The following is a 14,844-nucleotide window of genomic DNA, read 5'->3' as shown; positions in this document are numbered from 1 at the left end:
ACAAAACATTATCTTCTGCATTAGGGGAGCGAACATTTTTATTGTTATCTCACACGCACACTTCTGTGGACGGAGGCAGTGCTTCAGATTGCGTGGACCCACCCATAGAATGAAAAAGGCAAATACATGCAATAGAGGAAGTGGGAGCAACCAGACTCGACTGCTCCACATGTGCAACTCAGCTGCTGCATTATTCATAACCAGAGATGCTGCTTCGGTGAGCAGACCGGTAATAGGACGGGAGAGACGTGTAGGGGGTCAATTGGAAACAGTCTGAATGATACAGGAACAGGAAGTGGTGAAGAGAGTGAGGTACCTGGTAAAACATGAGACTTGTCTGTTCCTCTCTCCCTACACTGCCTGCAAATCATCTCAGCCTTTCCAAACATAGGTTCATCAGGCGTTGCTATGTATTTAACTTAAATCTGGAGGAACTATCTTCAGCCCCGTCCTGCCTGGCACCTGTGTGACCTTTTGGAGGCGCAATGACAGAGAACGGTGCGAGGACTGGTAATGGTACCGCAAAAAAGGGAGAGGAACTTAAAATTGTGATTGTTGGAGATGGAGGCTGTGGGAAAACATCTCTTCTGATGGTTTATGCTAAAGGTGATTTTCCAGAGGTAAGAGGAGCTTCATTGTCATGTAATTTACCTTATCTCTAAATGTTTTAAAGTAATTTGTTAGTACAGATATGATTTTATGAGAACTGTGAAAGACTGTCATAAAGTTAAAATTCATAAAGTTAAACTTTTTTTCAAACCTCATTTAGTTAACAAAAGCGAGTGTACTCACAAATGTGAGCTAAATTTCTGTTTGTTAAAGGGTTTACTAATTAAATAATGTAACTTAAATGGGGAAGAAATGTGACAAATGAGAGAATATGTTAATATATAGCTGTACCATAAAATCATCATCTTTCTCTTGTGTGTCAAAAACAGAAATATGCGCCTTCAGTGTTCGAAAAATACGTTACCACTATCTCTCTTGGAGGAAAAGAGATAAAACTCAACCTGTATGACACAGCCGGTAAGCTTCTCTATTTAAAATCTCTATTGAATCAGTTTAAAGTCTTTTATATTATGAGAGGGGACATCAGACTGAGCTCAGTGACGGCACCACACACTGTGTCCATGGGATGGAATATAGTAGAGACATTCTGCAGATAAACAGCACACATACTGACTTGGGGTTGGGGATGGGGGGGGTTAAGGTGTCTTATATTTTACTCTATTGATGTTCAGGCATCTTAACACTGTGTGTGTTGTTTCTTTTTTCTTGTCATTCTAATACTGAGAGACACAGAGGAAGTGGTAAAGGTTGATGCTAAAGCCAGAGCATCATCAAAATCATTTTTTGGGAACTGACACACTCTTAGTAACTACTGACAAGCTGACATGGAGACAACTGCACTAAAAGTTTATGTTAACACTAGTCTGATTGTCAGTCGTTGAGGTTTCTGATCTAATAATGGCTGATTTAAATTCATTAATTTTTTAATTTTTGCTATAATTTTGTACCGTTTTGTATTAGCTGTGTGGATTTAAACAATACCAAGTTAACCTCTGAACTGACATCTATTTCACAACCTACTGTATTGTTGGATATAGAACATGAATTTCCTGTGTGCTCAGCTCTAAAAGTCATTTCATTCTCTGGAAAACCCACGACAGAGTGTATCGGCAGCTTATCTTTCGTATAACTGTAGCAGGCTGCCTTACATCAGCGGAAAAGGAAGCTAAAGCAAGGATGTGGTTTTGTACAACTACTCAAACTTTAACGCATGTCGCGTCTCAATGTTTAGGCTTTTGCTTTTTTTTTTTTTTTTGTCCTTCTGGTCATTTACACACATACTTGTACTTCTACATTAATCAGCTAATACATATTGTACACCTTTGTGTTATTTTAGGACAGGATGACTATGACAGACTGCGGCCACTTTCATACCAAGAGGCCAACCTCATTCTCGTCTGCTTTGATGTGACCAACCCCACCAGCTTTGAAAATGTCCTTATAAAGGTAATGGTTTCTACGGTGCATCAACAACACACCAACAGACCAAGTTTCACATGCAGGCAAACAGAAACAAGAATGTAACTGTTCAACTGGAGTTTCAGGTTTGCTGTTAACAATTTGTAAATGATTGTTAGAGAGAGTGTGTGTGTGTGTGCTGATGTTGGCTGCATTCTTTTAACTGTGATTAACTCATGCAATCATGGACATTGACCTCATGCATGCAGGTAGGACTCAGTAATGTGCAATGTGCAGGCACTTTCTCTTCTCAGTGTGAGAAATGCTGCCAAAGAATGTAATCCAAATGTTAAACAGAGCAGACATATTGTGTCTTAAACCAATGTGTAAGTCATCATTTTTATTTTTATTTTTTTTTTTAACTCAGTGGCACCCAGAGGTGAAGCACTTCTGCCGGGACACACCGGTCATCCTGATTGGCTGCAAAACTGACCTCAGGAAGGATAAAGAATGCACAAGGAAACTGAGAGCCATGAGTCTGGCTCCCATCACGTACACACAAGTAAGACAAGAAGACATGTGCAGATATTTACTGATGATGAAAACAGGTCTGTTGTTTGTGGTTACAGGATGCTGCACTTTGCAGCCTAACCAGAATCTACAACCACATCTAACTGTACCTCAGTTCCAATGCAATAACAGCATTTTGTTTTTTTGCAAATGTACTTTTTTCATTGTTTCTCACTTTCAAATCACAGTCACAGTCTAATTCTTAGTGTTGATGTTGGGTTTGTTTTCTATGTAGGGTGAGGAGACCCGGCAGCACATGAATGCAGACCTCTACCTCGAGTGTTCAGCAAAGTATCAGGAGAACGTGGAAGACGTTTTCAGGGAGGCCACCAAAAGAGCTTTGGCCTTCAGTCGAAAACAAAAGAACAGTAAGAAGAAGAAGAAATGTGTGATCTTGTGAGGTCAAAAGGTCACCAGCTTGAGGACCCCACTCTCCTGCGGGTGAGTACAACTGGGGATGGCTTCCTGTTTCATAGTCAGCGTGGTTGGACGTTCAGATGCCGAAGATGCTCGGTGTCGCAGACAGATGCGGAAACAGTTGGTTTACTCCCTGGAAATCTGGGCCCCCACTGAATCAACGTCTGCCTTTACCATCAAAACAAGTAATGACGCAACGGGAAAGACAATTTTGCAAGAAGATGCTTTGTGGAGATTTTCTGAAGTTGTATCTGACTTGAAATACCTTTGGTTAATGTATTTTTACATTTATATAAGAATGTAACTTTTATATATATATATTTTTTCTAATACAAAACTTTGTACTGTTTGCAAACCAGTGTGTTTCCTTGAAAAGTATATTTATTTGGTATGTTCTTGTAATGTCAACTTGGATTTTTCCAAAGTTTTTTTTTTAATATCGTCAATTTAAATCATCTGGTTCAAAATCTGCTGGCAGAAAACAAACACCCTGACAAAATAACTGGTAGCTGAACTTGATAAACAACTAACAGGGTGAGTTCATTACCAGTGAAACAAAACACTGGGCTATAATTTCTTTTGAGGCTGTGTCAGCTCAAGCAGGACTCTTATCTTTAACAAGAGCGCCCACTGGTGTTGGAAAACCTGAATGTGTCCCAGAGTACACAGAGGACAGGGCATTGAAATAAATACAATTACTTTATGTCTCAGTGCACAAGAAACACAGAAGTAGCTACAATTTTTAATTAGGTGTTTAATCATTATTATTATTATTATTTTTTTTACAACAATGTTCACAGATACAGAAATTGTCAATTGTCTCTTGTTACTGAGCGTATTCAGGCACCAGTTGCAGTCTTGAAATGACAGATGAAAACGTTGAAATGTTGTTTAACATCAGCTACATCATAAAAATGAGGAAATCAAGTTGTTTTGTGCATTTTGGCAGCTCTCGCATCAAATTTTGGTAACATTTTGGTCTGTAACTCAACATGATTCAATTTTCCCCTCAAAAAAAAGTCATAAATACTGTTTCTTTTGCATTGTGAGTGAAAAAAATGAAAGAAATGTCATGTAACTGTCTTTGGATTTTTTCAAAAATAAAAAGGAGCAGGACTTTTTTTTTTTTTTTTTTTGCTGTGGCAGGCTGGAGGGGGAATAAGGCAACAGAGACCTGACACCACTACAGCTGTTCGTTTGAACCCACCTGACCCCTCGCTGAATAAACAAAAAGACCCTTGTGTAATATTTTCAAACAAGCATGAAACGTAACCCAGACAGAACTACAATGAACTAGAGGAAAAAGCCCCAGAACTGGCCATAAATTCATTCTTAGAAATATTTAATTTAGTAAATTCATTGGAATAAGAAAATAATAATAATCCAGCACATTAGTTGTCATTTTCTGTCACAGTCTTACAGTACCAGTGCCAATAGCAGTGTTTGATCATGACACATTTCTGCAACATTACAGGACAAAATGCTAACTAGCAGCAGAGTAATGACAAATCCAAACATGGTGCATGGACTTCAAGTATTACTGACTTTGAACCTTTCTTCTAAATCTAGAGTTCGGTAATAAAAGTTTAAAAAAAGCCTGAAGCTTTTCCTATATCAGTAAAAATTTAGACCATTAGTGAAACATGAAAAAAAAAAAAACCTATGTGTATATTACAACTTGTTAGCATTATGTTAATGAGAACATAAAAGTGTAACTGCTAGGGAGGAGTTAACATGAAAACTTCCTTGAATCCTCACTAGGAACACCAGTTTTTATAGACAGTACAAGTTTTTATGTGCGTGTTCTTGTGACTTAGCCAGATAGCCAAGTGTAGGCATTGGATCATACATTAACTGCTGCCTGAGGGGAATATCAGTGTTGCATTCCCTTTTAGTCCCAACAAAACAACAAAAACAGAGCAGCCGCTGACTCCAGACTGGAAAAAAGTACTCTTTTTTTCAAGGAGATATTTTTTTTTCCCCATGAAATTGGTGATAATTTTGGGCAGTGAAGTATCAAGTTTATGTTTTGTTTTTTTTTCTTAAGTGGAAGGAGTAACATTTGTCATTTCTGAGAAGAAAAGTCTAGTAAAAAATACTGGTTAGCAGTGAAATAGCACTACACATTAAAAAAAAAAAGGAAAAATAAGCAATCATGAAATGAACCGCAGTGCCTAACTGAACATGTCCACGTTTGTTCGAGCCAGAGACAGTTTGACTGTTACTACTTCACAGAAGTATGAAGTATGCACATGACAGACGTTAGGTCTTCAAAGGCAAACTATATTCTGTTCTGTTGACTGATGCTACCTGCCCTCTTTTAATTGCATATGATTTGAACAAAGGCTCTCAGACAGAGTCATGCACTGACACAAACACCCAAATAAAACGCATTCTTTCCACTCGCTTTTTATGTACAGGATAGAGCGACAAACTGTTCGTCTATGAGGTGAACAACACTTTGTGTTGAGACAGACTGAGCAGCAACATCAACGACGACGAGTCATTAGAAAGCAAAAGCCTGTTCGCCAGATAATCTGGCTGGACGCCGCTGCTGTAATCAAAGCCTGAGAGAAAGGGTGGTTTCAGCTTCTTCTTCTCCTGGCCCGATCGTACTGTGGTCAGTCTAACAAGCGATTGTGCGTGTTGCTTCTGAATAACTGGCCGTTTGAGGACTCTGAGGTGTCTCCTTGAGTTTATGTCTCAGTCATTTTTCTGGACCTGATTTTTCTGAATTTTTTGGTGGACAACTTTTAATGTGGTAAGAAAATTTCCCAGAAACAGGACGAGAAAGGTCAGCGCCAACATAAATACCTGGAAGAAAAAGGCAAAACGTGTTTTATTTCATGACAAGTCATGACTTGCGTATTGATAAAAGTGGCTATGTCTGTATTTCGAAATGTTGAAGGGCTTAGACACGTTGAAGCAGGTGGAAATAAAATTCTTCTAAACACTAGAACAGACTTCATCACTTTAAGATGTGTTCCCAGAAGTCGAGTTTCGAGTGTATGTGTGCAGCACGAGGATACACATCTATTGACATAACTTTTAAACGTAAGGAGCCCCACTTACAATTCCAACTCTAAACACGACCTCAAATGCACTCATGTGGACACTGTGCCTCGATACACAGAAGCGAAATGCACAAATTATTTAATATAGAAAAGCTGTCAAACTTATTCCTTGTTTTAAACTCTGCCTCAACATGTCTCATGAAATTTAAGCAATGGATCTGCCATTGTGATCCTTACCTGCCACTCCTTGCAGTCCTCATGTCCTGCCAAGCGAAACAGGGTGACTGAGTTGTACAGCTGCCAGAACTGTGAAGAAACAGGGGGCATTATCTTTCATAATGTTCCCGAACACTCTGGTAGCCCAAGCTAATTTACCTTTGATCTACATCTTTGTCCCTGGCTGATACAGTCTCCATCAATAGCACTACATTTGTTGAACTACATGTTCTTAAAACTGATCAAATCAAGATCAAAATAAAAAACAATGGTGTATAATGTGTTGTGGCATCGCCCCATGAGCTAACATGATTTTGTGCAATGTCCTCCTGATTTAAAAACACTGGAATAAGGCGATAAAGCTGTGGTTTGATATTAAACAAAAGTAGAACAAAAACAGGAAAGGGTTTGCTTTGACTTACATGGCCAAAAAAGAGGAATGGCAAAAGAAAAGTGAGGCCTCTCCACATCCAGGACTGAAATCCCTCTGCATAGACACACAAGAACCGTAACAGTGACCTTGGGACGACATGACACAGAATACTACACAGATGATCGCTGTGCTATCCTAACATTAGAGATGATTTGACCAGCAAATTCACAGAGGCCTTACTCAAGTTACTCCGACATCTGCGTGGCAGCACAGTGATGTTAACAACTGTCTCCATCTCTCACCTTTAACCTATTTCTTCCAGACATGGTGTTGCAGATGGCTCAAGAGTTCAAACGATTGAAATGACTACCACCTAAAATAGCTTACAACTTACCCACTGTGAGGTCCAGCTGATTTCTCTCTCCCAGAGCTCGCAGCCGGTACAAGCAGCCGCTCTGGTAGTAATACTGGAGGAACTGAACAAAGCCTGGAGGACAAATGGATCGCAAAATTTACGGATTGTGGCACAGTCAACACAAACAGATCAGAGATGTTCACGTGATCTAATTCATGTCCCATTAAACAGAATCCGATTAACATCAGTTACCCCACCCCCCATAAAATGGAGTAAAAAAAAACCCCAAAAGGTAAGAGGTGTGATGTGAAGCTTTACACACTGAAATGAGGTCATTATGTCCTCAAACACAAAACAACAAAGAGCCAACAACACAATAATCTCAGTCCAAGCTGAATGTCAGGTGAGGTGTTTAAATATTTGAATTATCACCTGAACCCCTAACCAGAGAGCCCCCATCATGAGTTGTCACATTGTGAGTCTACATGTGACAAACTAACCACCAGTATGTGACGTGACTTCACTTCTCTATTGTGGTAACAAGGCATTTTGAAATGTAACCTTTATTAGCAGGATAGTGGTTAAGCACCTACCGTCTATCATCTATCACTGCTTTTTGCACAAAGACACACGGCATGACTCATGATAAAATTCAGTTCAAGTATCTTTAATTAATGACATCTCCATTCATCAAGATCCTCGTTTCATGCCTGTCCGAGAGCCCGGTTAGTGACAGCTATTAGTATGAAGATCGCTGTGTCATCCTCCCACCAGCTTAAATAAACATAAAAAAAAAAAAAAAAAAGCAGCTGTCAAGGACATTTCGCTGTTACATAACAAATGTTGTGTTGCAGGTGATCCTGCCCTTGACCTGCTCTGCCCTTGATGTACCAAAATACCTTGGTTTCATAGAACGCCAGCATCCGACAAGGGGAGCTTTTAAGGGGAAATGCTGAGGTGAGCAGCAAATGTTTTATGTTTTTAATCCCCACTAGGTCCTAGTAAAAACACCCAGATTAAAAAATAATAATAATAAATTAATTGTCTTGGTTGCAGCTTCTCCAATGTGAGAATTTGCTTCTTCTCTTTGGCTTCTGAACTGTTAGTCAGACAAAACAGGAGGACATCTGAGGACATCACCTGGCATTTTATAAACAAACCTTTTATTGAGTAATCAAAAAATTACCTGGCTAATTAATCAATGCTGAAAATAATATTTAGTTGCAGCCCTACATTGAGGTATTCACTTAACTATATTGCAAATACAGAATATATCGGACTACAACAACTCAACTGTAACAGCAGCTCACCTTCTACAGCTGGTGTCCGCAACTTATGATGTAACACAAGTGTTTGTTGCCGTTTATTTACTAGATTGACTGGACTTAGGTGAACTTGGCAGAGCGCCTCTCATGTTCCAGACTGCGGCTTCACAGTCAACAAAGAAGAAAAACCTGTGAAATCCTAAGTTTGCCATAAGGTACTCACATCTAAAGAGTGACTACATGTCCCCTGTTTAAAATAAACAAAGGGAAAAAGTCACTGCTCCTTGATATCAACTTGTTGTCACCAATCCATCCAAGGTAGGTAAGGTAGAACCGGCACAGTGCTGGAAAGTGATCATTTATTCATCCACCAAACAAACAACCTGAACAGATGTGATGTGAAGATTCAGCACTCGATCCAGATTTGATAAAATGAAAACAAACTCCAGTCCTAGTCTCGACAAAAAAATCAATGTCACCCTTTGTCACCCACGCACAACCACAACGATGTAACATCCACACATTTTGTTTCAAGTCATGGAAAGAGATTCAAAATTCTTACTCTGATAGATGGAGAAAGCAAGAAACTGGCTTCTGAACATCTGATACATGGGCCCCTCTGGCCTGTAAGGAGACACAAGGTTAAACAAAGAAGAAATGAACACTTACACAGTAGCCTTTACTGCCTCAGCAGTCGCTAACCTGTACTGATTTCATTACTGAAACAATGAGGTGATGTGGAATCAAAGACCAACACTCACCAGGTAAGCATCACACCTGACAGAAAAGTGGATACATAATGGTGAGACACCCACCAACCTTTGATCCTGAAAGTGTGTGAGGAGATAAAGAAAAGACTTCTTCAAAATACAAATCGTATCAGAGTCAAATCATGAATATTTTTTCCCATGGAGCACTCAGTGGTTATACTTTACAGTTTCAGATGACTGCAACGCATCTGGATCGATTTCACAACCCACCTGGAGCCATTGCTCATGAGGATGCTTTCCCTTATGGTTAATGTGCAGTAGTACCACACTAGCAAAAAGTTGAAGATTTCGTCAGTAACACTAAACAAAAACAGAAAAAATGAAACAGTGAGCCACTCTTCATTTAGTTCCAGCATCAACAACAATAGTGCTTTAGGGGAAAACATGAGCTCACCGACAGTTGAGAAAGAAGAGGCAGGTTATGGCTCCGAACATCAGAATTATCGTCATATAAAGCTTGAACTTCTCATACTCGTCTTTGTAGGCAAATCTATGCAAATAAACAGAAGACAGGAAGAACATGAAGGGCTGACAACGAACACACACACAAATCCAGAGTCTAAATCTGTCTTTTCAGACTGTCCTGAAGTCAGAATACTTCTCATACTTTGCCTGGTTGCTGAGAAGTGTTACGTTCACATTGCCCAGGACCAAATTCAGGTACAGTCTGGAAACAAAAGTATAAACATTAGTAAATTTGAGAAATGAAATTAACTGTGATGAATTGCCAACATGAAAAAGTACTGACCCATTCCTCTTTGGCAAATATGCTTCCATATCAAAGAACACATTTTCTTTGTCTTTGATTTGTGTTTTGATGTCTGTTATCAGTTTCAGTTCTTTCTCATCACATGTTTTTGCACACCTGTAAAGAAAAGACAAAATGATGATGAGTTGAAAAGCAGAGAGTGAGAGAGAGACCCATTCGTGTGTTTCTTTTTATTGTGATATCGTGTTCTTTAGTGATGCAATGCTTTTCTGAATGAGCTACAATCCACAACAGAAAGGATAAAAATTGTTAAACCCAAAAACACTATAAAACACACAGTACTTATTATTTGTTTTTTTTGGTGGAGTTCCACACAGAACTTTCTGGCGTCTGTGGAAGTCTTTGGCTTTGTATGTTTCTTTGAAGCTGAGACAACCACATCACCAAGCTGGGAAGGTGGGTCTATTATCTCATTTAAGCCTTTTCTGCTGGGGCCCTGGACCTCTCACTGCAGTGAGTGGGATGGGGCAGGTGGGCCCACTCTCTCTCCATGCGTCAGTGTCTCTGTGCTCCCACAGACAAATAACTACCCAGAGTGGGTGCGTCTCTGCGTCCCTCTCGCCAAGCACTCTTTCCAAATGTGTAGAGAGGGCATTGAGCCCGCTCAGAGAGAGGGGAGTGAGAATTCTGACCTACATAGATGACTGACTGATCCTCGCCTCCTCACAGCAGGAAGCCAGGGCCCACACAGAGCTAATACTCATAGAACTGACGTTGTGTCCAGTAATGAGCTAGACTGTGAGACATCAGTACAGTCAGCGTAGAGTAAGCAAATAATCTTTAAAAAAAAAGAAAAAGAAAAAACAAAGTGTGGTGTTCTACGCTGATGAAGGGAATACTTACTTGGTCAAGCTGTGCCTTAAGTCTTTTAAGCATTTTCTCTGTTTACTGATGGCACTGCTGCATGTTGTCTGAAGATTTGTGAGCTCCTCAAGTTTTTGTCTGTATATTTTATGAGTTTCCTGGGGATCAAAAAAATTCACAAAGTGAACAAAGAAAATCTGTAAGGGGTGGAAATTGTGCAGACTCTGAGAAAGTCATATACATGTACCTTTCTGACAGTTAAGAGAACTGTAGTTACAAATACATCAAAACAAAGAGTACTGCTGATGGAGGATTACAGAAAATAAAAATAAAAGTTTTTGTCATGTTGTACTGAAAATACTTTTTTTGAAAATGTATCCTAAACTCAGCAAAATATTTTCCAAGCTTAAAAAAAAACTCAGTGGACAACAGGGAAAAGCTCTTGGCAGAGTTTCTATACAATGAAGATGAAAATGGGGTGAAATATATATCTCAGTTTTCATGCTGGTATATTCTGGTAGACCAGACTACATTTTCCCACTTTTTCCCCCATCAGCACTGGTGTACAATCAGCAGACATAATCCTGTGGTCTGAGGTTGGACTCACTACATGAGCTACACCTCATCAGCTGTGACCTTGTGCAATCTATGCTTTAAGTTTAGCAACAATCTGAAAAGCAGCAACAGATCCTGACCTTTCAGAGTGGAAAAGCAAACTCACCATAAACTGATAATCACACTAGTCACTATGTTTTCAGTGTATGTATATCACATGACAGGTTTTTCACATCCATAATATTAACGCGCATGCAGACAACTTAAAAGGGATGTATCTCTCCAAAGGCTTCCTAAATGTCAATCATCACTGGTCAAGTGTCATCAAACCCACAGACACCAGATTTGAACCACAAAAGCCACAGATGTAAAGATAACAAATCTGGAAGGAGGCAGCTGACTATGAATGGGGGACTTTCTGTGCAGGTTGACACCAGTTATTCATCAGAACATGTGAGCTAAGAAAAGCCCTCGACAGCTGACAATCACCTTTATCATCTTTCCCTGCGGAGCAGCTCCAGATTTTAAATTTTGATGGCATCACAGATCCACGTCTCAGTTGTCTGATACCAGAATGAGGATAAGGGTGACCCACAGACCACATGACGCCTTTTGAACCGCTGAGTAAATGGTATTCCTCCCTATCCTCTACTACTTGTATAGATGTTTCAAGTTAGCCAGCTAGCGAACGTAAGCTAGCATAGTAATGATGCATGGGGATACGTTCAATGACTATGGAATCATTTACTCAGGCAGAGCAACAGTAACAAATACGAATAGTTTACGACCTGTATGTAACTTTTGTTGCTGCCGTTTATTATATTAATCAGTCACACGGTAGGGCAATGTTGATTAGTCAAGTTACTGTAGCTGCTTATTAGCCGCATGACAGGCAACCTACTGCTAACGTTAGCGGCTAAAACACAGGGATGTTACAGTAAAGTCAAAGATAGTAAACGTTCAGTGAAACACGACCCCTCCTGCAGATACTGTTACCGTTACCGCAGTTTTTTGGCTCGTTGCTGCGTTTAAGGTTGAGCTGAGAATGAATGGTGAATAGCAGAGAGCCAGACAAACTAACGTAGCCACTACAGTATCTCCTGTCAGTGCCATCCACGACACACTACAGCCAGCAAATCTACCACAGATGGTGATGGGTCCGTTTGTAGTGTTTTCTTTTACCTGTAATTGTTGATATTCCTCGTCAATTTCCTCCCACTCCGTCTGAAACTTCGGTTTGGACATCGTAGTTCAGTAGCAGATGCACCGAAGAGGACGGCGTCACCCCGAGTCTCTTCTCACTCTGACCGTTCACTCAGACGCTCTTTTTACTGGGCTGCACGGAGCATGCGCACATCGTAAACCTCTGCCAGGAGAAACGTTGTAGCTGAACTAAGGAAAAGAAGTTAATACAAATTTATGACATTCCAAAAAATAAAAAGTAATAATCAAAGACGTATCCGCTGGTCCTGCAGACACATTTTATTTGAAATTAACTTTCAATTTAATTTACTTTGCGCTAACTACAGTACACACTTATGTTGCTAGGATACAGCGAATGCTCAACTTAATGTCGGTGTTGGACACCAGCTAGTAAAGTCTGTGCTGCTAGCTGTCTGACATGGGTTTTTTTTGGTAATTTCATCCGGTAGCTACATGGCGTGAGTTTACAAGCGGATTGAGTTTAAGTAAGTCATCTGCCTGGACACATCGCTAAGGTACATGTACTTTGCTTTGACTGGGGGTTTGATATCCTAATTTGCCCAGTGTTAAGTTACAGTGTTGCTAGTTAGTGGCAGGTATTAACTAGCCAGGTAAATAGCAATCGTTCGATGGCTTTAGCAAACTTGCTAGTTTAAGCAAAGTTAACTTCATCCCAAATGCGGGTCCATGTGCAGTTGTCTGCACCCTGTTTTCCTGTTTTTGCAGGACTTTTTAACAGCATTGTAATACGAGACATGCTAGTAAATTACACATGAAGAATAGGATGACGTTATTGCGTAAATTAAAATATTTTGTGTGTAGTTAAGCTATTCTCACATTCTGTGCATTATTATGTATTATGCGCACACTGTCAGCTGGCAATGTTTATAAATTTGACATAGGCTAAACTGTACTAGCAGGGTTTTTTTTATGTTTCAGGGTTTCCACCAAGCTACCTCCAGCCATGCCATATATTAAAGCCTCTCAAAAAAATCAGCCATTCTCAACACTGCTGGATATCAAGTCACAGAAATGTGGACTGCGGCACACAGTTTTCTCGGTCAATGGAAACGAATACACTGGAGAGTGGCAGGACAACAAGAAGCATGGTTAGATACTGTGTTATGTTCACTTCCTCAGACTACTGAGAAATATGTGAACACCTACTAGTTAATCATTATATAGTTTGGTTACACTATAGCGAAAATGTTTATGCTTATCAATCTTTTCAAGGAAAGGGAACTCAGGTTTGGAAGAAGTCTGGTGCCATTTATAATGGAGAGTGGAAATTTGGGAAGCGTGATGGATATGGTACTTACAGTGTACTACAAACAACCAAGGAGTATGAAAGGAAGTACTGTGGAAGATGGAAAAATGGAAAGAAGCATGTATGTATCTGATATACTGCCATATCTCATCTGTATTTTTTTGCCATATCCTGCACTTGCTGATTTTGCACTTCTGGTTAGATACTAAACTATATTTCGTTACCCTGTCTCTGTACATGTGTAATGACAATAAAGTTAAATCTAATCTAATGTAATATTTGCACATGATAACTAAATGTAAGTGCACTCTGTGATAAGTTTTGCATCATTTTTTTATCCCTTCAGGGGTATGGGGCATACTTCTACAATAACACATCGGTTTATGAAGGCGAGTGGAGTGAGGATCAACGAAGTGGCTGGGGAAGAATGTACTATGAGAATGGAGATATCTACGAGGGAGAGTGGGTGAAGGATAAGAATCATGGACAGGGCATCATTCGATTTGGTAAGAGCAACTTTCTTTACAGACATTTTTTTAAAATCAAAAATAGACAATTTATTAGGGAAAGATGGGGAATTTGAAAACTTTACTTTCCAACCTGTGTTCAAGCAAATGGAAACTGGTATGAAGGCGCCTGGCATGATGGCAAGAAGAACGGTAATGGAAAGTTCTACTATTCTGACAAAGGCCAGCTTTATGAAGGCTTTTGGGTGGATGGAGCAGCAAAATGTGGGACCCTGTCTGATTTTGGGAGGGATGAAGTACCAAACCCGACAAAGTATCCAATTCCACAGGTACGACATTGTTACAGCGACACATTTAATCTAATGACTGGATTTTCCTCATCCTTGATAAAATAATCATGGAGTGCAATATTGTGGATTAAAACATTAACATATTTTCTTTTTCAAGATACACCTTGTGGATATGCAGTTGGTCCTAAGGGAAGCCCATTCAGCCTACCTTGATCAGTACTGATGAACAACAAGAAGAGGATCAACAGCTAGTCTCCACCCCACCATACACACACAGACAAAATAAAAAAAAAAAGAAATTATACTAATCAGCATATCCAGTTTGTTGCAATATTTAAACCCAAATCAACTCATCTAAATTTGATCTGATATTTCAAATGTGTTCAAATGTATATTCATAAACCTAGAATGTTCTACATGTGACTTGCATAACCTGAGTCAGTGATTGCATGTGAGTTGCAAAGACAATGTTAGAGAAACAAAGTTTTCAAACAGGATGTCCAAATTATTTTCTAAGCTTGGAAACTCTGAATCCCACTTG

The 14,844-nt window shown here is 39.6% G+C and overlaps 3 protein-coding genes across 3 annotated transcripts; 2 read left to right on the top strand and 1 right to left on the bottom strand.

Annotated features, from left to right (window-relative positions):
• Nucleotides 1-141: 141 nt before the first annotated feature.
• Nucleotides 142-4,071, top strand: rhof (ras homolog family member F). Its single transcript, XM_041058457.1, has 5 exons — nucleotides 142-620; nucleotides 939-1,026; nucleotides 1,907-2,016; nucleotides 2,396-2,530; nucleotides 2,774-4,071. The coding sequence occupies exons 1-5, from the start codon at nucleotides 486-488 to the stop codon at nucleotides 2,936-2,938; spliced, it is 633 nt and encodes a 210-aa protein (XP_040914391.1). The 5' UTR covers nucleotides 142-485; the 3' UTR covers nucleotides 2,939-4,071.
• On the bottom strand, nucleotides 3,695-12,389 carry tmem120b (transmembrane protein 120B). Its single transcript, XM_041058456.1, has 12 exons — nucleotides 12,259-12,389; nucleotides 10,561-10,679; nucleotides 9,697-9,813; nucleotides 9,556-9,615; nucleotides 9,343-9,438; nucleotides 9,159-9,248; nucleotides 8,940-9,005; nucleotides 8,741-8,802; nucleotides 6,953-7,045; nucleotides 6,608-6,672; nucleotides 6,207-6,275; nucleotides 3,695-5,769 (listed from the first exon to the last, which is right to left on the bottom strand). The coding sequence occupies exons 1-12, from the start codon at nucleotides 12,319-12,321 to the stop codon at nucleotides 5,659-5,661; spliced, it is 1,011 nt and encodes a 336-aa protein (XP_040914390.1). The 5' UTR covers nucleotides 12,322-12,389; the 3' UTR covers nucleotides 3,695-5,658.
• Nucleotides 12,390-12,657: 268 nt separating this feature from the next.
• morn3 (MORN repeat containing 3) lies at nucleotides 12,658-14,791 on the top strand. The gene is made up of 6 exons (XM_041058593.1): nucleotides 12,658-12,794; nucleotides 13,219-13,388; nucleotides 13,513-13,667; nucleotides 13,893-14,052; nucleotides 14,158-14,342; nucleotides 14,461-14,791. The coding sequence occupies exons 2-6, from the start codon at nucleotides 13,244-13,246 to the stop codon at nucleotides 14,524-14,526; spliced, it is 711 nt and encodes a 236-aa protein (XP_040914527.1). The 5' UTR covers nucleotides 12,658-12,794; nucleotides 13,219-13,243; the 3' UTR covers nucleotides 14,527-14,791.
• Nucleotides 14,792-14,844: the final 53 nt, after the last annotated feature.

The sequence above is a fragment of the Toxotes jaculatrix genome, chromosome 16 (genome assembly GCF_017976425.1).
Source record: "Toxotes jaculatrix isolate fToxJac2 chromosome 16, fToxJac2.pri, whole genome shotgun sequence".
In the NCBI taxonomy this organism is placed as follows: domain Eukaryota; kingdom Metazoa; phylum Chordata; class Actinopteri; family Toxotidae; genus Toxotes; species Toxotes jaculatrix.
This window is presented reverse-complemented; position numbering and strand designations above follow the sequence as displayed.